General features: G+C 42.1%; 1 protein-coding gene across 1 annotated transcript in view; it reads left to right on the top strand.

Moving 5' to 3' along the window:
• Window positions 1-25831, top strand: part of ZMPSTE24 (zinc metallopeptidase STE24) — a 44825-nt gene that overhangs the window by 6135 nt on the left and 12859 nt on the right. The window contains exons 3-6 of the mRNA XM_033955146.1: window positions 1475-1561; window positions 9076-9192; window positions 14347-14499; window positions 16183-16324. Of these exons, the coding sequence (XP_033811037.1) occupies window positions 1475-1561; window positions 9076-9192; window positions 14347-14499; window positions 16183-16324 (499 nt within the window). The remainder of the gene's footprint in view (window positions 1-1474; window positions 1562-9075; window positions 9193-14346; window positions 14500-16182; window positions 16325-25831) is intronic.

Genomic DNA, 25831 nt, shown 5'->3' with positions numbered 1-25831 from the left:
GATTTTTTCCAAGAGAAATAAATTATTTTCTCTTACTCTGTTTACATCACTGGCTTGAACCCGTCCTCCCTACCGTAACTAAAACCATTAATTTAATGTTAATTTATTATTAGTTCCTAAAAATTATATCTCTACTTACTTTCCTTACCTAACTTTTTTTTTATTATTCTTTATTCATTTTTTAATCTTACAAGTGTACAAATATTTAATCTTTAATCAGTTTTCATTCATCAAATTTCATTCATATTCAGTGATGAAATTTGATGAATGAAAATTGATTAAAGATTAAATATTTAAAAAAAGATTAGGTAAGGAAATTAAGTAAAGAGATATAATAATTTTTAGGAACTAATAATAAATTAATTAACATTAAATTAATGGTTTTAGTTACAGTAGGAAGGACAGGTTCAAGCCGGTGATGTAAACAGGAGTAAGAGAAAGTAATTTATTTCTCTTGGAAGAAATCCCAGAATGGGAAAATTAACTCCATAATCTGAGGCTTGTTCCCATTTAACTAATAAATAACAATTAAACAAAAATCATGCAGTATCATTTTGACTTCTAGGCATGGTTTCCCTTTTTGTATTTAATTAATAGATAACCATTAAGTTTTGTTTTGCTTAATATACATAGCACTGTATCAAATTATTGTTGATCAGTGGTCTCTTGAACCCTGCTGGGACATGGTTTGAAATGTGTGGTAGGAAAGCTTTCTATTCTGATGGGAAGGAATTAACTAGATTAAAGTAGATAGAACGGAGTTATTGGCTCATCTGAGAGAGACTGAGAGTTTATTTCAATGTTAGAATCCCCAATACAGAGCCAGAAGTTCAGATCTCAAGATCCTGGATCGGAATACAGTGTTCCCCCTCTAATCGCGGACTTGCTCATTCATGGTCTGCTCCGTTCACCTCTTCCTGTAGTAAAGTCGAGCTACACCAATCAGGAGCTGTGTGTCAAAGCAGCTCCTGATTGGTGTAGCCCAACTTTACTACAGGAAGAGGCGGTCGGAGCAGACCGAGAGTGATTTTCTTCACCCGCCGGCGCTCCAGCTGCCCTCTCCTGCCTCCCCTGCCTTTTGACAGGCGAAAAATCCTGGAACGGAACCCCCGCGAATTTCAGGGGAGTACTGTACTGCCTGTGAGTCATGGGACAAAGACAGAAGATCTAGTGCAAGTTAAACTGGAGATGGAATAGAATCTGCTGTTGACAGTAGATAGGGAATCAGTTTTATCTGTATCGTTAATACTAGGGCAGAATCCTCAACCACCTGTTACCAGGTGGAGATTTTCCTGTCATTTTGCAGTATGACTCACACATCTCTTGCACTTTGAATGTCTGAAAACTGTCACTATTAATTGTGGCTGAGACCACTTTTTTTTTTTTTCTCCTCTCCCTCCCCACCTACAGTTATATGCCTAATCTTTTGGCCGCTGTTCATAACTTTTAAACTGTCTTTGGTGTAATTTTACAGCTTATACTTCTCTTTGGAGGAATTCCTTTTCTCTGGAAAGTTTCTGAAGGCATAATTGAGCATGCTGGCTTTGGGTCTGACTATGAGGTGAGTACTTGCTTATCTCCGTGCAATGATGATTTCTGCTTAAATTGAGGTTTTTATGTTATCAGTTGCATGGGTCTAATTATTTATTTAAAAATGTATATACCATATATTAACTATACGGTTTATAAAGATTACAATCATAACAGGTTAAACACCACATATAAACACAATTGCAGAACAGATCTCGTAAAAAAAGGAAAAGAAAAAACCTAGAAAGCGCTAACAAACAATTTGAGTTTTCAACATTTTCTTAAAATTCATCATCCCAGCACGGTATCGCAAAATTCCAGGCAACGCATTCCAAGCATTCCAAAGTTAGCACCTGCCACAGACAGCATCGCTGCACCAATCCTAACATGAGAAATTGGCATCTTACCCGCTAAGCTCATGCATATTTAAACATTTAGGGCCATGGAGGCTCTTTTTCAGAACGCTTAGACACACAATTCTGACGTCGGAAAGGGAGTTCTGGGCCAGCCAGGCAGTGATTAGGGGGGGAGGCTGGCTTGCCCAGCGCTTCCATAGTTGCTGCTGGCCTGTTGCATCAGGGAACAGAGAGAACACAAAGGCAACGCGAGTCTATCGCGGAGCGCGGGATGGGCTCCGTGATCAACTCATGTTGCTTTTGCGATCGACTGGTTGATCGCGATTGACCTTTTGGGCACTGCTGCTCTAAGTGGTGCCTTAGTTAAGCAAAAAAAAATGCCATTTAAAATGCCACTTAAAACAAATTTCAAGGTGCCTAATAAAGCAGCACCGGAATCTCACCTCCAGAAGCATGATTCACGTCGAAGGTATGCATCGGAAATGTAGGACTTGAAAACTTTGGCCTACATTTCTGGCACCTATCTTTTCCAGAGGCACAGTTCTTTAAATGGCGCCTTCGCGTGATTAACACATGATCAGCTGCCACTTTTAAAGTGGCCACCGGCAACACTGCCATTTAGAGAATCTTGGCCCTTAACTCATACCTCTTTTCAAGGCAAGTTACATTCATGTGCATGTTTTTCCTGTCCCTTCTGGGTTCATTGCTTGTACCTGGGGCAGATCACTTAACTCTCCATCGCCTAAGCTCACAAGGAGCAGTGGTTCTCAGCCCACTGCTCTAACCATTGAAGTTCAAGTTCAGTTTATTTAATGTATTGCAAATATAAAACCAGAAGGCAAATCTAAGCGGTTTACAAAAAAAAACAAAACCTCACAACAAAAAAAAAACAAATTAAATAGGGTAAGAACAGAAAAAAGACAAAACATAAAGGAAAACAATTGAGAACATGGAGAAAGAGGGAATTGGGGATTACAGTAAAAATAAAAAGGTTGGGAAAAGGGATGAACAATGTGGTAAGGGAGGGAACAAAGAATTTAAATCTGCCCACGCAGATGAAAAGTATCTATTAGGAGGAAGTAAATTAAGAGCTAAAGGCCAAAGAGAAGTAGTATGTCTTTAATTGTGTGGGCTAATTCTCCACTCCTAAAAGTTTCCAATACAACTAGTGCCATTTCTGGAGTCCACTATTGATTTTGCATAGCTGAGTGATGAGCACCCTCTAAGAAGATTGGACTCCAGTGTGCCCATCTTTCTCAAATCTTCCTTTACTTGGCAATTTCCATGATTTTGCTCTGAAATAAGTTTTCAAGTAATGATGTGTACATGTTTTTACGTCATAAGTAGCAGTTGTTTTAATGCAGGTCAGAAACCCAGTGTAACAGTACATTTGTCTCTTGTCTGTATAATTTTTAAAAAGGCCTTGTATCATTAATTACTATCATTTCTATCTTTGTTATATGGAATTGGTCCTCGAGACCCTCTTATGATAAATAGAAGACGTTTCACTTTGGTGTGCATTCTTTTACAAGAACTCTACTGCTGCTGTTTCTTGATTGATAAATTAAAACTTACATCTTTAGGATTTTTAAACATAATTCAGCTGTCAGTGTAAACAAAACTGAATTAGTCAAATTCAGTTTTAGCCTATTTGAAGGGAAATAAGGCCTATGTGGTTACTAAGTTTGTGTCCAAATGTTTTGATTTGTCTGTCAACTTTGAATCCTTATGTCTTCCAAATTTTGACTAGGGTTAGGTTTGTTCTTTTATCTAAAATATGCACATCACAGAAACTAAGCTGCATTAGTTAAGGGTGGAATGTTCTCTCTCTCTCTCTTTTTTTTTTTTTTTTTCTTAATTCCAGAGCAGATATGAGTGTTCAGTATTTTAAAAAATGTCTTCCTTACTAGCACATTCCCCATTTATAAATCTAGGTAAATTGTATAAAGATTGTATAAGGCCTAATCATTATACATAGCAGCATAAACAGCTGAACATTGACTCACCCAAGTTTTTAAAATTCTCTAATTATAATGCTTCACCTTTTATTGAAAAAGTATAAAAATCTATAATATGGAATATCCTAGATTAAAAAGGAAAACTAGACATAAGGTTCCAAAATAAACATGGTGTTTATATTTTTTTGATCTTTTTTTATTTGCTTTATTTTGTGATGTAATCTGCTTTGAACCAGAGGTTAAGTGAACTAGAAATGCTGAAATTAAATTAAACAGTGATCAAATATCAGCAAGTTGATTGTTTTCAGTAATTCAGTTAGTATCACAAATTTACCCCCCACCCAAGCCACGGTAGAAGTTTTTACCACAGCCTGGAGTGGTAAATGCTCCTATGCTACTCCGACACAGAAACCTCTACCACAGGGGTGTCCAATGTCGGTCCTCGAGGGCGGCAATCCAGTCGGGTTTTCAGGATTTCCGCAATGAATATGCATGAGATCTATTAGCATACAATGAAAGCAGTGCATGCAAATAGACCTCATGTATATTCATTGGGGAAATCCTGAAAATCCGACTGGACTGCGGCCCTCGAGGACCGACATTGGACACCCCTGCTCTACCACATCTTAGTAAAAGAGGGCTTTAAACTTTTAATGATAAGTATAAAATGTACCACGTTTCTAAGAATATAAAGTCTCAGGCCCACATGGTATTCACTAGGCTTCATAAAAGTATCTTTTGGAAGAGGTCTTTTCGCTTTTCTACTGACAGAATTCAAGTCACTCAAATTGAGAACAAAGAAAAAATTCTGATAGATCTCAAGAGAAGGAGCAGCTCATCGTCTCCATATACCCTTTTGGGATCCTGCTAGGTACGAGGGGCGTTCAATAATTTATCAACCTCAGTAAGAAAGAAAAGAGTTTTTTCAAAGAATTTTTGTTTTATTTTTCAATATAGTCCCTTAAAAGCTCCGTACACTTAATCTACTTTTCCTGAAATGAATTCTTCTGTTTGACCTTCAAACCAGGACGTTGCATCTTCCTTGACATCTTCATCACTTGAAAACCACTGTCCATAAAGAGATTTCTTCAAAACTCGGAACAGGACATAATCCAAGGGAGCCAGGTCAGCATTGTAGGGAGGAAGGTTCAGATACTGAAACCCACATTCTCGGCTGGCAGCCTGTGAGTGTTGTCACATGTGCACTGGCGTATTGTCGTAAAGAAGCAACACGTCTGCTGTCAGTTTTCCTCATCTTTTATCCTTGATTGAGTCCTGCAAAGTGATCATTGTGTTGGCGTAACTCTACCCGGTTATGGTTGTCTTGTGTGGCATGAACTCCAGAAGCAAAAGTCTTTCATCATCCCAGAAGACAGTTGCCATGACTTTGCCTGCAGATTATTTTTATCTTGAACTTTTTTGGGGTGGGGGATGATGTGCTTCCATTACATTAACTCCATTTTGGACTCTGGATCTCTATGACAGACCCAAGTCTCATCTCCAGTCACCAAACAATGATCTTCACGGATCATCTCAAAGTTCTCCTGCAGCACTGGAGCCTCATGGCCTTCTGCCATGGTGTCAACATTTTTTGAACCCATCTTGTACTAACTTTGGACATGCTCAACTTTTCATGAATTATTTTCCAAACTTTATCTGCCGAGATGCCCATTTCTTCAGCTATTCAAGAAACCTTAATTTGTCTGTCTGACAAATCGTTGACTTTCTTGCACATTTCTGTGGAAGTTGCTTTCACAGGCCGCCAAGTGCGAGGGTCAACTCCTTGGGTTTTGGCCAGGTACTAATGTCCTGGATTGGCCACCGTGAGAACGGGCTACTGGGCTTGATGGACCATTGGTCTGACCCAGTAAGACTATTTTTATGACTCTCTACCCCACTTAAACTGCTTGCTCCAAAATTTTACTTTGTAGGATGATGGGGTATATTTGCCATAAACTGAAGTCATGCGTTCATGGATTTCCTTTTTCTTTTTCTATTCTTTTTTTGAGAAATTTTGCCACTGAACGGTGCTCCAAATCTAGTAGTTACTTACTTGATTTGCATGAGGACTCTCCTGACATCCTGTCTCGTGGAATGTTAGATTTGCACTGAACTGCAACTGTGCATGAGTAACCTTGAGACATCACAAAATGCACAGACTTGTTTCAATACGCTTGCTACTTTCTTTCATACTCGGTAGATAACTTATTGAATGCTCCTCGTACTTGTGGCCTGAATTAGCCATCACTGGAAACAGGGTATTGGGCTTGATGACCTTCAGTCTATCCTAGTCCAACAATGTTTATGTCCTTAGTAGTAACCTGAGTAGGTTTTAAATGTAGATTTGATTTTCTGTTATGTCGATGAAACATCAGCATTTTTCCTAAACAGCTGATGAAAGCCTCCTTCCAGGTGCATTGACTCTTCTGAACCAAAGAACACAACCACACTACTCTTAAGTGGTTGAATCTGCTCTCAAGCACGCCCAGGAACAAGATGACATGGTTGCCCATTTGTAGCCTAGTTGCATTGAATTGATCTGTAAAGCTGGGCTGTGAACTTCGGTCAATACACTTTTTTTTATCCTATCTAAATATTGTCTTGGGGATAAAAATTTTTTGCTAATTGTTCTCCATTGGATCTTTGAGGGCTACAGCACAGCTCTTTTCTCCTAGGGCCTGATTTAAGGAAAGAAATGTTAAAAAAAAAAAAAAAAGGAGGGTTTCCCAACACAATTTTTCTAGTCATAGTGAGAGGATAAAGATTGTAGAGAGGGAAGGAAATACATTGTCAAAAGGCTTTTCTTTGTAGTAATCCATTCAACAATAAAGGACATTTTAAATTGGAGACTAGCCCATGGATTCTATAACAGATACCCAAATTCAGGCAACCATGGAAGATGCCTCTGCAAATCTAAACTGTTTCCAATTAACTCCAGTTATTGATTTGTCTGCAAATTAGTTAATGAGCCATCAATCAATAATTGGAGTTAATTTACAACCATCTAGATTTATGCACTCATCTTCTCTAGTTATTCTAACACATCCACACTAGAGAGTTGCACAGGGACAGAAATCCCACCCGTCCCCGCGAGAAATCCCCTCTTCTGTCCCTGCCCGCCCACCATAAAAGTTACCTGTCCCCATAAAAGTAGCAATTACTTCTGTCAGTTTTGATTTTTTTTTGTCTTTGTTTATTTAAACCAACAATAAAATACAATATAAACAAATAACAGTGAACAGAAATAAGAGATGCATACATCACCGGAAAGAATTAGAATAGGCATTAGGTCATGTGACTGTAGGGTCGACCATTTCTTGTTAAAAGAAATAAAAGAGTTGGATTTTTTGGCATTATAAAGCTCACATCTGTAGAGCGAACAAATCTGGTTCCACCATCTGGCATAGGTAACTTGTGAGAGGTCCTTCCAAGATCCACAAATAGGTTTTAATGCAACAATGAGTAAAGAATCGAACGATACAGCATCAAAATCATTTAAAGCAGAATTGAGAGAGGTACTTTTCCGGACAATGGTTGCATAAGAAAAATGTGCCAAAACTGAACTGGAAACCCCAAAACAAACTCAGCAAGTACTTCATTTTGTACTAAACACAATTGGTAGCATAACTATGAGAGAGGGCTGGGCCTTCCACTTTGAGCTTAGCCTCCCTTAAAATGAACATCCCCCTTGCTGTAGCTGGTGGGACATTTTGTTTTTCCATCATCTTGGTCCCAGTTTCTGCTTTTGTCTATCTTCCACTAATTCTCTTTCCAGACCTTGGGAACCTCGGTTTCATCCCATGGGAGTCCTGTGAGCCTGAGGGGGGATCCCCGTGGGAGTCCCATAGACCTGGGGTGATCCCTGCAATCCCTGTTCCCGTGCAGACCTCTAATCCCACTTAACCCTTTAATTGGCAAATGGTGAAACAGCTGCTTTACGTAACTTGATGTTGAACGAGAGCAACAGTCCCAAGTAACAGGCATTTGGAGATGCTGATCTCCCATAAGACACACGTTATAATCTCAGTCAATACTCTGGCATAGAAATTTCTATGTGGATCGGGATGGTGCAGAATAAGTTGTGAAGGGGGGACCTTTTCTTGAAGCAGCCTGTCGGTGAAACATGTCGGATATGACAGGTCCCTTTCCCGATGAGATAAGATCATCAAGAAAAAGAATATAACAAGATAAGTTTTAACCAGTTTTTTATAACGGTTAAGTTATTGATATTAAGCACTTTAATAAGTTTGAGATATAATGAAGCACTTAAAAAAGCCAAAAAATTGTGAAACATATTGAGTAGGGGCTAGTGAAGAAGCCATAGCCAGTGAGAAGAATTTTGGCAACCAAGCAAACACAAAAATTGTGTGGTGACCAAATGGCATGTCTGAAGCCCTGATAGTTTGACTAAAGCAATTTATTAAGAAGAGAGAGCGGCATTGAGAGATATAGTTGTGGATCTCCCATAAGAGCCATAGAAGACACATGTTCTATTAATATATCAAATAGCAGGTTAAATTTCAACTTCCGTGGAGAGGATGCGGTATATAAACTTAAGGTTTAGTTTAGTTTAGAGTGCAACTCAGAAGGGACTTAGCTGAGGGAAAAGTATGGGTGGATTAGGAGCTGTTCCCAGAAGTTAGACGTAATGTCATTGGGCACCAGCATTACACCAGGTTTTAGCAGGCTTAAATCCAGGGCCATTGATAGTTGAGAGCTGCACTAAGCAGAAAACTAATTTAGTGCAGATTTTTATCAGAACCTGGCTTTGGGTGCCATTTACTGAGTTTAGCCCTAAATGATCTATGATCTCATGGAATAGAGAACCATAAGTTCTGGCTGATCCTACTAGAATTATGTTCCAACTGGAAATTTAGCCCCACTTGGCCTACATATCCTGATCACTTGGCAGGCTCCTCTTATGCTTCTTGAAGGGACCTATAAGTACCTCGTTATACATTACAACAAGGGTGATGCATGCTAAATCAGTCTGGAAAGATTTTACACTTCTTTTTCAGTGTACTCATAACATTCACAACATTGGTATTAGACATCACTGAAAAACTGAATGGATACAAAATACACTACCTTGTAGTCTCAAACATTAAGTCCTGACAGTCTGGATACGACAGCTATTTGCTTCAGTTCTGATACAGAAGTACATTTGTATCCTGCACTTGTTTTTCCTTTCTTGCTAACTGGTGAAATAAAATGTGATGTTTTATGTTCAGATCAGTCAGTCCTTGATGTTCCTTCTGCTTGCAACATTATTCAGTGCTTTGACTGGCCTACCATGGAGCCTCTATAATACATTTGTTATAGAGGAAAGACACGGCTTCAACCAGCAGGTAACTTCTGTTTAAAATTTTTTTTAAATACATTTATGATTGCTATTTTTATTTAATTGGTTTAGTGATTTTTTTTTAGTAAACAGGAATTATAGCGTGCTGAAGGATGGAACCTTTCCTAGGAGATGGACTTCTTTCTGTGGCGTGCCATATGGCTCTCGTTTATTTCTCCTACGCTTTTTAATATTTTTGAGTGCTCTGTAAAATGTGCATTTGTATGTTACCCTGTGCTTCTGATGGGTTTTTAAAAAATTAATTCTGTTAAATTCAAATACGGAGGACATTTCAGCTAAAATTACTGATTGCATGAATAGAATTGGAGATTGAAATGGAATGTAAGTAAGAGGAAGGTTCTTTGTTTTCATAAGTCACTATCTTCTGTCCCTTCATTTCTTACTCTACAGTCAGGTAATGTAATGTAATTTATTTCTTATATACCGCTACATCCGTTAGGTTCTAAGCGGTGTACTACCCTGCAAGTAGTGGAGTAGGAGGAGTGTGTGGCGCAGTGGTTGAAGCTACAACCTCAGCACCCTGGGGTTGTGGGTTCAAACCCCGTGCTGCTCCCTGTGACCCTGGGCAAGTCACTTAATCCTCCATAGCCCCAGGTACGTTAGATAGATTGTGAGCCCACCGGGACAGATAGGGAAAATGCTTGAGTACCTGATTGTAAAACCACTTAGATAATCTTGATAGGCGGTATATAAAATCCTAGAAAAAACTTGAAAAACTAGATAAAATGTCTAAAGTTTTGGGTATTCTTTTAGACCAGTGGTTCCCAAACCCTGTCCTGGGGGACCTCCAGCCAGTCGGGTTTTCAAGATATCCCTAATGAATATGCATGAGAGAGATTTGCATATAATGGAAGTGACAGGTATGCAAATCTCTCTCATGCATATTCATTAGGGATATCTTGAAAACCCGACTGGCTGGGGGTCCTCCAGGACAGGGTTTGGGAACCACTGTTTTAGACTCTTCTCTTATATTTGAAAATCAAATTTATAATTTATGGAGGAAGATTTTATGTATTGTGAGGAAACTTAGGCTAGTGAAGTCGTGCTTTATTGAACATCATTTTGCACTGTTGCTTCAAATGTTAGTGGTACCTCAACTTGATTGCTGTAATTCTTTATATTTGAATTTAACATCAAAACTGATTTTAAAAAATTGCTCCAGAATACTACAGTTAGATTAATATTTGGTCTAAAGATATGAAAGTGTTGCATTAGCGTATAAAAATCTTCATTGGTTATCGGTTGAGAGGTGAATTAAGTTTAAATCAGCTTGTACAGTTCATTGTATATTACAGACTGCCTCTTCAGATCATCTGATTTTGCTTTTTTCTCATTTGCATTATTCCATCAGATTATGTGGTACTTTATTACTACATCTTCCACAGATTAGGAGTACAGTATAAACAACAGTTCAGCTCCTCTTTTGCGTACGCTGCCATTTCAATTTGGAATAATCTACCTGTTTACATTAGGATTGATATCAATTACTTAAGGTTTCGTAAAAAATTGAAAACTTTTTATGATTTGTAATATTCATGGTATGATATTTTAATTATTGATTGCTTTTGTATTTTCCCGTAGATTTTACGCCTTTTTTGTATGTAAATTGCCTTGAACCTTTTTGGTATAGTGCGATTATTAAGTTATGTATTACATTAGATTTCTAAGGAGTCCAATCTGAGGATCTTTTATTTTCTTAAAAGATTATTTGATGTCTCTGACAGATCCAACAGATCTCTAATTTTGTTTGCAGAATTTCATGGATAGTCATTTGTGATGCATTGACAAGAGTGTAGGGATGCCGAGTTAGGCTTGCCATGATGGTTCTGCAACATTTAAGCATCTCCGTCTTTGAGATCCAGAAGTTACCAGTGTTTGTTGTTGTTTGTTTTTTAATTCAGTTTTACAAGTTGCACTGGAACTGTGAGATTAATCTAGTGTTGCTTTTTTTATGAATGGAGAACAATAATCTGATCAAATAAGTACAAGTTTTTAAGTGTTGACTTAAGCAGAGGCACATGGGATCTCTTAGAGACAAGAGGAGATGGTGGATGCTGCAGATAGGCAGACTGGGTGGGCCATTTGGCCTATATCTCTGTCTTGTTTCTATGTCCTTTCCTAGTCATACAGCTGTCCTCGGTATCTGAATGCTGGACATATTAGTTTTTCTCATTCTTCAGTGCTTGCAAATTAATCTTTCTGCTTAATTCCTAAAAGTTATCCCTGATGGCACAGCTGCAGACTTGTAAGCATTTCTGCAATTTGACTGTGCATCAGAAGTTTTATTTAACTTAGATGTATTGTTTGGCTTACATGAGTACAGCAGCTTTCTGGTGGGACAAAAGAGAACTGGAAGGCCTAAAATTTTCTCTCTTCAAGTGAGCAGGTCAGGATCAGACAAGAGTAAAATGAAATTGGTCTACCAGACTTGTGACTGTAGCATGAGGCAGAGCAAGCATCTTCTTGATATACTTATTGCTTGTTGAAGGCCCCACACAGGGAAAGGGGACTTGTATGCCGCTTTTTTGTGGCGTTAGCATTCAAAGCTGACATTCAAAGTGGTGGACACTGAAGGATTAAGTGACTTGCCCAGGGTCATAAGGAGCAGCACTTCAATTTGATCTCTCAACCTTTGAGCCATAGCCCTTTAGGTGAGCTGACTGGATGGACATCTGCCAAGGAACCTACCTTAACATTTTCCTGGCAACATTTGTCTTATAATCCCAACAGGGAGCCTAGGAGGTGTTTAGACCTTGTCAAAGTGTTATCTGAGAGTGAATGAAAAGAAAAAGGTGCTCCTGTGACCTTGTCAGAAATCACCACAATTTATTTGTATCGATGCTTTAAGACAGTGTTCTTCAACCACCAGTCCATGGACCAGTGCCGGTCCACAGAAATTTTCTGCCAGTCCACAGGGCCAGCACGTGCATCAGGCCCAAAACAGTGTTCTTCAACCGCCGGTCCACGGAGTGATCAATGCGGTGTTATCTTCGAGCCAGCTCCCTCTTCCTAACTGATTCAGTGCACAAAGCCACGGGCAGTGGCTCCTACGGGCATCCTGCGTCTGAACCGGAAGCCTTCTCTCTGACGTTGCAACGTCAGAGGGAAGGCTTCCAGATGAGGCACGGGACATGCAAGGTGCAATTAGTACTATTATGGGGATGGGGTCTGGGGTGGATATTGGGTAGAGTTGGGCAGGGTCTGGCCCACAACTTAGCCCAGTGTTCTTCACAGCCCTCCCTCCCTCCGACATCAGCGTTGACATCAGGGAAGACTTCTGGTCGGCTCTGTGTGCTGGGGCAGTGCAGGCAGGAAATAGAAGACGAGTCTCGCGGCTCAAGCTCCATTTGGCTGAGAAAGTTGCTGGTAATTTGCAGATGAGGGCTGGGAGGCAAACGCGGAACATAAAAGGGGGGAGGGAGTGCGTTTTTGGACACGAGGCATGAACTTGGGAAAGAGATGCTAAGGTGGGGGGAGTGCGTTTTGGACACAAGGCATGAACTTGGGAAAGAGGATGGAAGAAGGGAGGGAAAGAGATGCTGAGGTGGGGGAGGGAATGCGTTTTTGGACGCAGAAGTCATGAACTTGGGAGAGAGGAAGGGAGGGAAAGAGATGCTGAGGTGGGGGAGGGAGTGCGTTTTGGACACAAGGCATGAACTTGGGAAAGAGGATGGAAGAAGGGAGGGAAAGAGATGCTGAGGTGGGGGAAGGAATGCGTTTTTGGATGCAGAAGGCATGAACTTGGGAGAGAGGAAGGGAGGGAAAGAGATGCTGAGGTGGGGGAGGGAGTGCGTTTTGGACACAAGGCATGAACTTGGGAAAGAGGATGGAAGAAGGGAGGGAAAGAGATGCTGAGGTGGGGGAAGGAATGCGTTTTTGGACGCAGAAGGCATGAACTTGGGAGAGAGGAAGGGAGGGAAAGAGATGCTGAGGTGGGGGAGGGAGTGCGTTTTGGACACAAGGCATGAACTTGGGAAAGAGGATGGAAGAAGGGAGGGAAAGAGATGCTGAGGTGGGGGAGGGAGTGCGTTTTTGGACACAAGGCATGAACTTGGGAGGAAGGGAGGGAAAGAGATGGTTGTGTACACGGGAATGGAAGAAAGGAGAATTTTTGGTCATAGGGAGAGAGTGAGGTACAGATGAGAGGGAGAAATATTGTGTTGGAAAGGGAACAGTGGGACAGATTGAAATGGATGCAAGAGGGAGGAAAGTTGGACATAGTGGTGAAGGGAATGAAGGGAGAGATGTGGCGTGGTGCTGGAGAGGGGCGATAGAAGGAGAAATGTTGGGCATGGGGCTGGTGGGCAGGTACGAAAGATGAGAAAGGAATAAATGCTAGACCATGGTAGGAGGAACCAATGGACAGCAACAGAAGAATTTACAGAAGATGGGAAAGCGGGAAAAAGAAACTGGGACCAACTTTATGGAAAAATAAGTCTCCAGACAACAAAGGTAAAAAACGGAATTTATTGACTAAAATATGTTAGCTTTGGGAAATGTATATAGCAGATGTCTTTGTATTGTGTTCAAAAGAAAAGAAAATGCATTTCTGGTTTTATTTCTACAGTGTTGAAGTACTTGCTGACCTTTGCTGTGACTGGTGGGGATCCCTAATTACTGCCAGCAGAGGACCTCCTCTAGAGACAGCCAGAACTCCCCTCCACCAAGCATAGCAGTCGCTGGCAACATCCATGAGCCACTGAGGTGCCAGCATCTGTGACTCAGGGACGCTACTGCTGCCTGCCAAGCTTGGTAAAAGGGACTCCTGGCCAACTGCAAAGGAAGTCCTCAGCTGACAGCTTGGGGGTTCTCATCAGCTGAGTATTTATATTTTATATTTACATTAGAGGCTCTGGTAGAAACCCATTTACAAAGTATGTATTCTTCCCAATTAATATTTCCAAATTAATAAAGTCTCTTTGCTTATTTGTAAATGGGTCTCTACCAGAGCCTTTAATTCAATAGCATAATTAAATGAAATAACTATTTCTGAAGTTTATAGGGACGGGCGGGGACGGAGGGGATTCCTCGTGGGGACGGAGGGATTCCTCACGGGGATGAGTGGGATTTCTGTCCCTGCGCAACTTTCTAATGGACACTTCAAGTTTCTGCTTCTCAATAATCCAATTTCTCTTTGCAGACCCTGGGATTCTTTTTCAAAGATGCCATTAAGAAGTTTCTCGTGACTCAGTGTATCTTACTACCTGTGACATCGCTTCTGCTGTACATTATTAAAATAGGGGGAGATTATTTCTTTATTTACGCATGGCTCTTCACTTTAGTCGTTTCTTTGGTGAGTATCTACAGCTATTTGTTTTATCGGTTTAGTGTGAGAAGTCTGCCAGGTAGATTGATTCAAAACTGTGCCCTCCCATTACAAGTGAGATATAGTGATGGCCTCATGTTGCTGTTTTGTGGTTTGGAAATTCAAACTGTAAGGAAATATATCAAGCACAATAGTGATTAATTTCCCACACATGGAAGATGGAAGAATCCCTGTATTATGTTAAGCAGTTCTTCTGAACTCTCCTCCATGTTCATAGGTGTTGACCAAGTACCATGACTCGCAGCCCACTTGGAAAAGCTTCCTAAAAATTACTTCATTTAAGAAAAAACCAATCCCTATCTTTATTTGTTTTAATTGGATGTGCTTAGTGCAAAGAAGAAAATGGATAGGTCATGTGGGTCTGTTTTAGCCGCTGAAGGAGGAAGAGGTATTGCCTCATTGTTTGGGCAATATGAGCTCTTTCTTATCCCAATTTCAATTTCCTGTGTTTTAAGTAGTTACAGTTCCCATTTGTCACATAGCAGAATGCAAGGTTTGTGTGTGGTATTATAATAGGGAACCCATTGGGCCAGCAGTATTATAGAAAGATCCTGACTGGACCCCCCTACTTTACTTACAAAGGATTATACTAAGGAGCAGTACTTCACACATTAGGGATCCTACAGAAATATTAAAGTAGGACGATGAGAACTTAAGTCTGATGGACAAAATGTCTGGCTTATAATTGGTACCAAGCTACTGTTCTGAAGGAATACCATATATACTCAAATATAAACTTAGATTTTTCAGCTAAGAAAATGGCACAAACCTGGGGGGGAGGGGTTGTCTCGGTTTATATTTGAGTCTTCCTCCTCCACCACCACTGCATGCAACCCCCCAGAACTGGCAGACTTTTGCTGCTGTGGTTAGCACATGCACACGCCCCCAACCTCTACTGGAATTTTAGCTTGTGTTCCTTCCCTCCCAAACAGAGTAACACTTCCCAAAAAGAATAACACCTGTGGCCACACCCTCGTCCAAACCCTTACCAGAACGTCAGCTAGCGCTCCTTCCCTCCCAAGCGAGAGTAACACTCCTTCCCCTCCCACCAGGCCTACTGTGATTTCCTGGTGGTCTAGCGGTGCATTGGGGCAGGTGCAATTCACATTTGCTCCTGCCCATTCTTTCTCCACAGTAAAAACTGAGGAAACCCCCCCCCCCCTCATTTTTACTGCAAAGGAAGAATGGGCTGACTCTGACCCACCCCCGCCTCCCGAACCTCTGCACTTACTTTTTAAAGCCCGGTGGTCTAGGGGTGAAGTGGGGAAGGAGTGATTTCCTATGCTCCTGCCCTGTGCAGAGCCGCAAACAAATATGGTTGCTGTGAGTTCCTGTGGTCTCACAAGACTAAAGCGTGAACTCAAGGCAGCCATTTTTGTTTGCAGCTCTGCTTGGGGCAAGAGCGTAGGAAGATCACTCCTACCCTGCTTCACCGTTAAACCACCAGGCTTTAAAATTAAATTAAGTGGAGAGGTCTGAGAGGCAGGGTAGGTCAGTGAGACAAAAGCCATGAATAATCAGTCGCGAATGCCGAAACTGCAAATATGGAGGAGGACCTGTAATTCTAATATGATAACAAAGAAAGACCCTGTGATTCACTGGTAAAATGCTCATAAGTAAAGTAGATATTTACTATGGATTTTGTTCTAGGTGCTTGTTACAATCTATGCCGACTACATTGCCCCTTTGTTTGATAAATTTGTCCCTCTGCCTGAGGGAGAACTCAAAGAAGATATTGAAAAAATGGCTCGGAGCATTGCCTTCCCTTTAACTAAGGTCTACATTGTGGAAGGTGAGACAAGTACACTAGTGTACATGTTGAAATTTATTTTGGGTTTTTATACCACATAATCCTAAATGGTTTACATTGATCAGGTATCTGGGTTTTACCCTGTCTGTCCCAGGGGATTCACAATCTAACTATGATAGTTGGGGTAAAGGAGGGTTAGGTAACTTGCCCAGGGTCACAAGGATTGAACCCATGACCTCAGTGTGCTGAGACAGCAGTTCTAACAACTAGACTAGGAGTCTGTAACCTGCCATGTGGCTGTGGCTCTCCAGGCCCTCACCCTTTAATCCCCCTCCTCACCAAGCCTACCGAGATACCTGGTGGTCCAGCAGAGGATTTTCATGGCCTACTTATGGCTGCCTTCTAAAATGATTGCCACCACCTCTCGCAGCAGCTGGCGATACTACAAGAAATGCTGCGAGCAGCCATGAAAGGTCACAGCAGCCATTTTAGAAGGCAGCTGTGTGGAGACAGGAGCAAGAGGGCCGCGCTCTGCCACGGGACTACCAGGTACCTCAGTAGGCCCAGGGAGGGGGAATCATGGGGTGGGGTCGGGGCCTGGAGAGGGAACCTTGACTATGGGTTGGGGGTAGGGGGCGGGGGGGGGGGAAGAGGCGCAGAGACCTGCGAAGGGTTGGAAGGAAAAAAGAAGGGAGAGAAGCTAGAACTTGGGGAGGGACGAAAGAGTGAGAGACCTGGAATATCTCAAACTCCCTCCTCTACCTATTGCAGCTCTTTGTAAATCTTGGGTCAAATTTATAGGATAAATTGGCTCTGCTTTAAAAATTTTGCTGACCCCTCAACTAGATTAATTCTGACTGTGTGCAAATGTATGTAAACTGAGAAAACAGTAATATGGTGAATTATGAAGTTATTCAAAATATCCACGAGGACCTAAAAATCGGCTTTCTCCCTTTTCCCCCCCTCAAGTTTAAGTACTGGCAGTCTGTTGAAATTTTGAGCATATGTTGAATGTTGCTGTATCATTTATGTAATTGTGTTGGACCATTTGTGCTGCTAGATCTCTTGCCATTTAATAAATGATATGGGAACAATTCAATTTTCTGTTCAGATTACGCGACATAATTGCTATCTTTGGGTAATTTGATTTATAAAGTTTTAACTCAAAAGATGCATTAAAACGTTTGTGCTGTTTCCCAGATCATTCTCGTCCTCAACTCTCCCCCCTTTTCACGTTGAACACTCTCTCTAGCTCTCTCACCCCTTTTAGACTGAGTCCTACTCTCAGGTCTGTCTTTTAGTGATGCTTTTCTTTTTGTGTAATGGCTATTCCCAGTTCTCATGTTCACAAGTATGTGTATTTTTCTCTTCAGTCTTTTGTGTTTTGCAAAAGGCCCTATAAGGCTTCAGTGAGCCTGTTGTTAAATACCTTGAAACTTTAAACATCCCAGCTTGGAATGTCCCTTTTTCTGACCTAGGTAGCTTAATGGAGAAGAGAGGTAAAGGAGCCAAATTTAGATCATTATGGGTGCCCATACAAGAGTTTGCAGATAGTAATTGAATTATAGCGGAAGAATGGAAATGTATGCATGTAGATTTGGATGTACAGTGGTACCTCGGTTTACGAGTGCACCGGTTTGCGAGTGTTTTGCAAGACGAGCAAAACATTCGCAAAATCAGCGCCTCTGAAACCGAGCGCGCTTCGATTTGCGAGCACCCCCCCTGCGAATCGGCACCCTCCCCCCCGCTGCCATCGGGCACCCCCCCCCCCCCCCCGCTGCAACCTGAGGTCCCCCCAACCCACCTGAACCCTCTTCTTACTTTTCTGTAGCCTCCGCAGCGGCACCGGCACCAGCATGTCCTGTGCATGGTGCCGGTGCCTGAAGATCTGCTTCCTGTGCAAGGCCTGAGAGTTCACGTCGAACATGAACTCTCACGAAGAACGTGAACTCTCAAGGCCCAGCACAGGAAGCCGATCTTCAGGCACCGGCACCATGCACAGGACATGCTGGTGCCGGTGCCGCTGCGGAGGCTACAGAAAAGTAAGAAGAGGGTTCGGGTGGGTTGGGGGGACCTCAGGTCGCAGCGGAGGGGTGTCCGATGGCTGCAAGGGGGGGTGCCGGTTCACGGGGGGGCCTTCGGGGGGAGCAATGCCGATTCTCGTGGGGGGGGGAGCAGCGCTGCTGGCCTCGGGGGGGGGGGAAGGTGGAGGGAGGAAACATATCAAAGCAAGTTTCCCTTACTTCCTATGGGGAAACTTGCTTTGATATACGAGCATTTTGGATTACGAGCATGCTCCTGGAACAGATTATGCTCGTAATCCAAGGTACCACTGTATGTTGTTTTTTACCCTCTGCAAATGGGATGGGGGGAGGGAGTTTCATTTCAGGGATTTTTTTTTTAATATCCTAAGCTTTGTGTTATGAGCAATTTGTTTAATATGTTTTCTCCTGCATTATTGTATGTTACTATATAAAATTTTGGAACTGAAAAAAAAAATACCTTGCAACTTTGAACATCCCAGCTTGGGATGTCCCTTTTTCTGACCTAGGTAACTTTAAGCTTGAAATATATATTCCACAGTCATCTCTAACCATGGCTGCTTTCTTAATTATAGATTAAGGGGTTGATTCTGTAACAGTGCGGGTGCCTGCCACGTATCGCTCAACAACGAGCACCGCTTCCAGGACCAAGGCTTGATGGGTCCCTTGGCCACCGGAAATGTAGGCCAGGGTTTCATAGGCCTACATTTCCAGGGCCTAGGGTCCCATCGGAATTGGGGCCGGCACCATCCCCTAACCATACCCACTTCTGGGCTTTGGCATCGCTATGCGCCACTAGCCACCAGGGACCTGGAGGTCACATAGTGGTGCCTTTTTTTGCAATTACTCTTTAATTGGTTTTAAACGACGCAGTCAATTACCAATTAAAATAATTAAGTTAGGTGTTGGTAGGACGCCTATTGCCTCCTAACTTTCGGCATCCCGATGAGAATTCAGACTTAAATATTTAACTGACCTATTCAGTTACAGGATTTTTTGGGGAGGTTGAAGGAGGTAATAACAAGACAGGTACCAAACATGGTGTGCCACTACTTTCCTTTCTCTCTCTACTCCCCCTCCGCCCAAAAAATATTCATCACACATTTCCTCCCTTTAAATTTCCCATTGCAGAAAGGATAACAAAAAAACCAAATTGTGTCTTAGAGTTCTTTCAGAGTGCTATGCAAAGGGTGAACTTCAATAGGCTTTGCCTCTACTTTGGCAGCAAACCCACTGCCCCTATTTAGCCAGTGTGTTCAAAGTATGTCTGGAAATGTCTGGCCAGGGTCCTTCTGGGAAAAGAGCCAGCAGTAAAAGGGAAAACTCTCCGCTTCCATCTATTCAGAGCATGAAAAGGGTATGGTATCTATAGAGAAGAATAGCTGGTTCTTCCCTAGGGACAGTCTCCTGTTCAATCAGCAAATTGGCATGATTTATTCTAAATGGAAGTCAGAAGCCAAAACAGTCATAAAATGTAAAATGAATCTATTGGATTCAAATTCATGAATTCTTAAAACCTGTTCTTAATGTAGATTCTGAATTCTTACAGGGTAACAATTCTGCTGAGGTATATGAAAGTGTCAAATACCGCCTCTCACTAAAGCCACCTACCCAAAACATCTAGCCATACTCATTTCTTACTATCTTTGAAAATGACCAGATATCTTTTTCGTAAGATCTTTTTGTAATACATCCTTGATAATTCTTTTGTAATCCGCCTTGAACTGCAAGGTAATGGCGGAATAGAAATCCGTAATTTAATGTAATTATCTAGATTTGGTATCTGTTATTTCAGCTATGGATGCTGGAGGATTGTTCTAGTTTCCCAATGCTTCCAACATAAAGTTTTGCCCCTTATCTGAAACTTAAAGAAGGTGCTAAGGAAAAGGCCTCCTGTTTGGTGTTTTTTAGATTTGTAATAAAAAAAATTTCAAAGTTGTGTTGGTCCCAGGCTCTGGTTTGGCTCCCTCTTTCTTGTCTTAACTCTAGGGTCTCCTGCTCGTTTGACATTTCTTCTTTCTTTGTGCTCACCCATCCATCTTCCAGAGCAGATGTTGAACAGGGAAGTCTGCGGGACACAGATGCTCACATATTCTGTGTCCATCACCACTTTGTCCCTATCCCCTCCTCCTTTGCCAAGTATCACTCTTCTGTGTTCCCCATCCAGCATTTCCCTTCTGTGCTTCTATTCTCTCCCCATGTGTAGCATTTTCCCTCTGTGTTCATATACCTCCTCCTACATCTGGCATTGCCCATCTGTGTCCATGTATCATCCCCATGCAGCACCCTCCTTCCACCACCTATCCATGCCCATTATTTTTCCTCTTTCTGTATACCACCTCCCTGTGTGTCTCTCTCTTTTCTTCCCTTCTGGTCCAGCAGTCCCCTCCAAAGGTTTCGCCTCTCTCCCCTTCAGCTCGGCAAGCCCTCCTTTCCTCTCACCACTTGCAAAAACAGAAAGTTACACCATGAGGGGCCTGGCTGACAGGAAAGACCACAAGCAGGCCTCTACAGATCAGATGAGTAAGATATGCAGCAGTGCGGAAACTGCAACTTTTTTCCACGTGAGCAAAGCTTTTTACTGCTCCCACAGGGCTGTAAAAAGTTTTGCTCTTGCACCCACGGCAAATGACTTTGATTTCTTTTTACCACAGGTACCCGTGGTAACCCATCCCCTTGTCATTCTCTTATGTTCTTGTAGAAGCAGTGGCAGGAGGGATACCTATTCCCTCCTGCCTTAGGGCCCACCTCTTCAATATGGCAAGTGTCCTTCCACTGCCCAGATGCACTGGGAGGGGCCTAAACACCACATAAGGAGTTTTTCTCATGGTGTTTAGGCCTCTTCCAGTACATTCCAGGGTGCACCAGCAGGGGCTGGGTACTTCCCATTTTGAAGAGGAGGCCCTGAGGCAAGAGGGAGTAGGCATCCCACCTGACGCTGCTTCTACAAGAAAGGTACTGGGGGAGAGTCCTGGCATATATGAGGGGTGAAGGGAGGAGAATTGTTGAGCTAGGGTGTGCAGCTTTGCCTGGCCAGACCACCAGGGATAATATTTGAGGGTAGGGGGGGAGAGGGGTCAGGGGCTGCTCCGCTGGACCACCAGGTATATTTGTTTTGGTTAGGGGGTTGGGAGGGGTCTACTGGATCCCCAGGGATATTTGCAGGTTGGGCTTGTGCAATTTCCTCAGCTTCTTGAGCCCGAGCCATTCAGCGCTCTGGCACTAGTGGGAAAGTAAACGTACGAGAGCTCAAACCTGCTGGAAAAATTTTTGCATGCTGAAAACTGTCTGTACTTTGTTGTACATTACGCAGTGTGTTCATTTTAATACTAATGAGCTCTTTGTGTACATTAACATAGGATTTTCGGTGGCGGCTATCAGTAAAAGCCACCAAGAACCCTTTTGTGTATCAGCGGCTGAACTAATGTTCAAGCTAGACTGGCTACAACAACTCTTGCTTGTATGATAAGCGTTTGAGCATCTGCCTCTCAGCATTCAAACAATAATTGCAGCCTTTTGTTAAGAGGAGGAATTTCTCAGAGCTAACATGGAGAGTTTTCCAGCATTTATACTGCCCGTATCTTTTCCTTGCTCTGAAGATGGTAAACTCAGTCCAGCTGAGGGAGGAGTGGCCTAATGGTTAGAGCTACAGCCTCAGCACCCTGAGGTTGTGGGTTCAAATCCACGCTGCTCCGTGTGACCCTGGGCAAGTCACTTAATCCTCCATTAGATAGATTGTGAGCCCACTGGGGACAGATGGGGAAAAATGCTTGAGTACCTGAATGTAAACCACTTAGACTGATAAGCGGTGTATAAATAACTACTAATAAATTTAAGTCAAAATATTCTGTAATACCCATACCTGGATTCCGCTGGCTTCTCCAAATAAAGTGTAAAGGGGATGGGACTTGTATTCTGCTCTCTTGTGTGTGTGGTTTACACAATCAAAGCAGCTTACAAATGTTTCACAGGCTCTTATTTTGCACCTGGGGCAATGAAGTGTTAAGTGACTTACCCAAAGCCACAAGGAGTTGCAGTGGGAATTGAACTCACAACCTCGGGGTGCCGAGGCAGCTGCTCTAGGCCACTCCACATAAGTGTACGTCCTGAAAAATAACTTTGGAATGTTTGTGTTTGAGCTAAGATCTACACAAGACATCTAGATGTTATCCAGTCCACTTTTTATTTCTTGTTGTCCACTATTAACTGCATACAAGCAGTACTTTTTATTACTCAGGCCTGTATAAATACTTAAGAAACTTCCCATCTTAACCACTAGGTGTCGGACTATGCTCATTTTACTTCAGGTAAGGGAGGATAGCCTATTTATGCACACAAGTTTCTTGGTTTTATTCAACAAATCTTTAGGTAGTGATACGTTTTTATTAGGCTAATAGTGTTCTGAGATGCAGACTTTCAGGCAGCGGACTGGTTTACATGCTTTGAAGTTGCTCTCATTCTTTTAACATGAGGGCAAAAGTTCTAAATGGATTTTCAAATCACAGAGGGTTAGAAGTTGCAGTTGTACATTTTTGCAGATATTTGGGGATACCAGGTACAGGTCTGAACAGAGAAACATTTGAGCGCCCATTGTTTAAATCAGAATAATATACTAAATCAGTTTCCCAAATGTTTTTTTTTTTGTTTTGGTTTTTTTATCATCATGCGGGGTACCTCATTTTGGCAGTTAAATTCACATGATCCCTAGAGGGTCACAAAATCAGATTACCACAAAAACAAAACAAGCAGTGCATTGATGATGAAGAACCTTAGCCTCAGTACCGTGTAGTTGTGTATATATGAGTATGCTTTTTTTGCACAAATCACTTTCCCCTCCATACAGACTCATCCTCTCACTTTTTTCACCATTTCCTTCTTTCTCTCATTCCTCCATTTTCTCTGTCTGCTGTCTAAGGCTAACCCCTTTTCCCTCCTACCCCTACCCAAGGTCAACCCCATTCTCAGCCTTTTCCATTGTCTCCTTGCCTGTGGGGGTACAGGGGCAAAATGATGCATTTCTCCACACTTAACCACCCTATCAGGTTCACGCCTCCTCAATCGCACCCCTTCCCCAAATTCACTTCTCCCTTCCATGCCAGTGCTTTTCTATTATTGCCATTGAAACTGGAAGGGAACGAGCAGAAGTGAGTTGTATCCAGCAGAGGGAATGAGGCCAGTATTTTAACTGCTGCTGAAGGTAGGCAGAGACAGCCCTGGAAGTGGGGGAGGGGGGGCGGAAAGACAAGTGCCAGCAGTTATGCACAGAAACATGGGCAGCATAGAGGTGGCGGTGGCTGTTGTGGCAAAAGGAAGGAACGGTTCATAGACAAAACCGCGGAAGACAAAGGCACGTGCTGACAACTGAGCGCAAGACGGAGGCGCGCGCCGAAGAAAATGACAGTTTTTAGGGGCTCCGACGGGAGGTTTTGTTGGGGAGCCCCCCCACTTTACTTAATACAGATCGCGGCGGCGTTGTGGGTGGTTTGGGGGGTTGTAACCCCCCTCATTATACTGTAAACTTAACTTTTTCCCTGTTTTTAGGGAAAAAGTGAAGTTTTCAGTAAAATGTGGGAGGTTACAACCCCCCACAACGCGGCGCGATCTGTATAAAGTAAAGTGGGGGGGTTCCCCCCTCACACCCCCGTCGGAGCCCCTAAAAACAGTTATTTTCTTTGACACGTGCCTCCGCGCTGCGCTCAGTTGTCGGCGCGCGCCTTTGTCTTCCGCGGTTTTGACCTGACACCGGAAGAAACAGTTCTTAATTGCAGTGGTTCCGGGACACGCACTTCAGGACAGACAGCAAAATAGAGCAACCAGATCCATGCTGTTCATACTCCAGCAGTCTGGAAGTATTGGCTTGCTCATTTGCTTTACAGTTGCCATGCTGGAGGGATCCCTTCTTTTGTCCTTAACTGTGGTTGCGGCCACTTTTAACATTAAACTTGTGCATCATGGTCCCAAATGGGGATCGTAATTTGGAAACTGTGGTAGCAGATAATATAGCAGAAGATGACCAGTGGCCAGCCCATTCCACCCAGTTACCTTGCTCTCAGCTCTTTCACGTCTGAGCCTAAATGGCAGTACTTTCGCAGCTTAGTAATTAATTTCATATGGAGGGGGTTTCTGCACCCTTTTTACAATATACAGTATATACCAGTGGTCTCAAACCCTTTGCAGGGCCACATTTTGGATTTGTAGGTACTTGGAGGGACTCAGAAAAAAAGAGTCTTATTAAAGAAATGACAATTTTGCATGAGGTAAAACTCTTTATAGTTTATAAATCTTTCCTTTTGGCTAAGTCTTAATAATAATATTGTCATTTATAGTTAACATAGAGTATGACGGCAGAAAAGGGCCGACGGTCCAACAAGTCTGCCCTCTCAAGAACCCTCCCTCCATCTTTTAAGCATTCCTCTGAAGCGACCCCACCTGGTCTGTTCCATCATCTCTTGAAGTCAAGCATGGTTCTGGCCTCAACTACCTGACGTGGAAGGCCATTCCATCGATCAATTACCCTTTCGGTGAAGAAATACTTACTGGTGAAGAAATACTTCCCCCCCGAGTTTTAGCGGATTCCCTCTTGTCTTGTGATTATGATAAGCATACCGAGGGCCTCAAAATAGTATCTGGCGGGCCGCGAGTTTGAGACCACTGGTATATACCATATACAGTGGATCTACAAGATCCTCTTTTTAAGCTTACGGAGCTTTAAATAAAAGGATTTATCAGCTGTGGTACATGTAAACTACAAGCCTTGTAATTTAGGATGTTTGCTCTATATCTAGTGATACAAGTTCTCAATAGCACACTGTGTAGCACTTTGAAACATTTGAACCTAATTTGCAAGGGTTCTTTTACAAGGCCTCAGCCATTTGACGGCTTTAATGCCCTGTTTCTTAGTATTAGTTTGAATAGTAGTAGTATATTTTTTTTTTCTTTTATTTATAAAGTTTTCATTTAACATCACTAGAATACATCTTGCTACAGAAAAACACTCAAACAATAAGGGAGAAAACACAACCTCCCTAATAAAGAAAAATTCTATAATCTCAGAGAGAGAGAGAGTCAACTTTTCAAATATGAAGAAAGTAAAAGTAATAATTTTAAAGAAAAAGCCTAATATGAAGACAGCTGCTAATAATAATCAAAAACCCTTCCTAATCAGTCCATGATGATTTTCTTGATAATCCAGAAATTCCTTAAGTTGTTCCGGGGGGAAAAAAATATGTATTTGATTCCCAAGTACCTTCCCAAGCACTTACAGGGGTACACTAAAAGGAACGTAGCACCCAATTTAATTGTCGTAAAGAAAGGAAATCTTTCCTTCGCTCTTGAGTTGTTTTTGAGACATCGGGATATATCCAAACTTTTTGATTTCCAAATAGTTTTTGAGCATATTTAAAGTATAGCTTAGGATCATATTAACGTCCTGCTCAAAAACAGTAGTAGTATTTATACTGCCTACAAGCCTGAAAGTTATCATAAAAGTGGTCTCCATTCAGGTACA

Source organism: Geotrypetes seraphini, chromosome 8 (assembly GCF_902459505.1).
Source record: "Geotrypetes seraphini chromosome 8, aGeoSer1.1, whole genome shotgun sequence".
NCBI lineage: Eukaryota > Metazoa > Chordata > Amphibia > Gymnophiona > Dermophiidae > Geotrypetes > Geotrypetes seraphini.
This window is presented reverse-complemented; position numbering and strand designations above follow the sequence as displayed.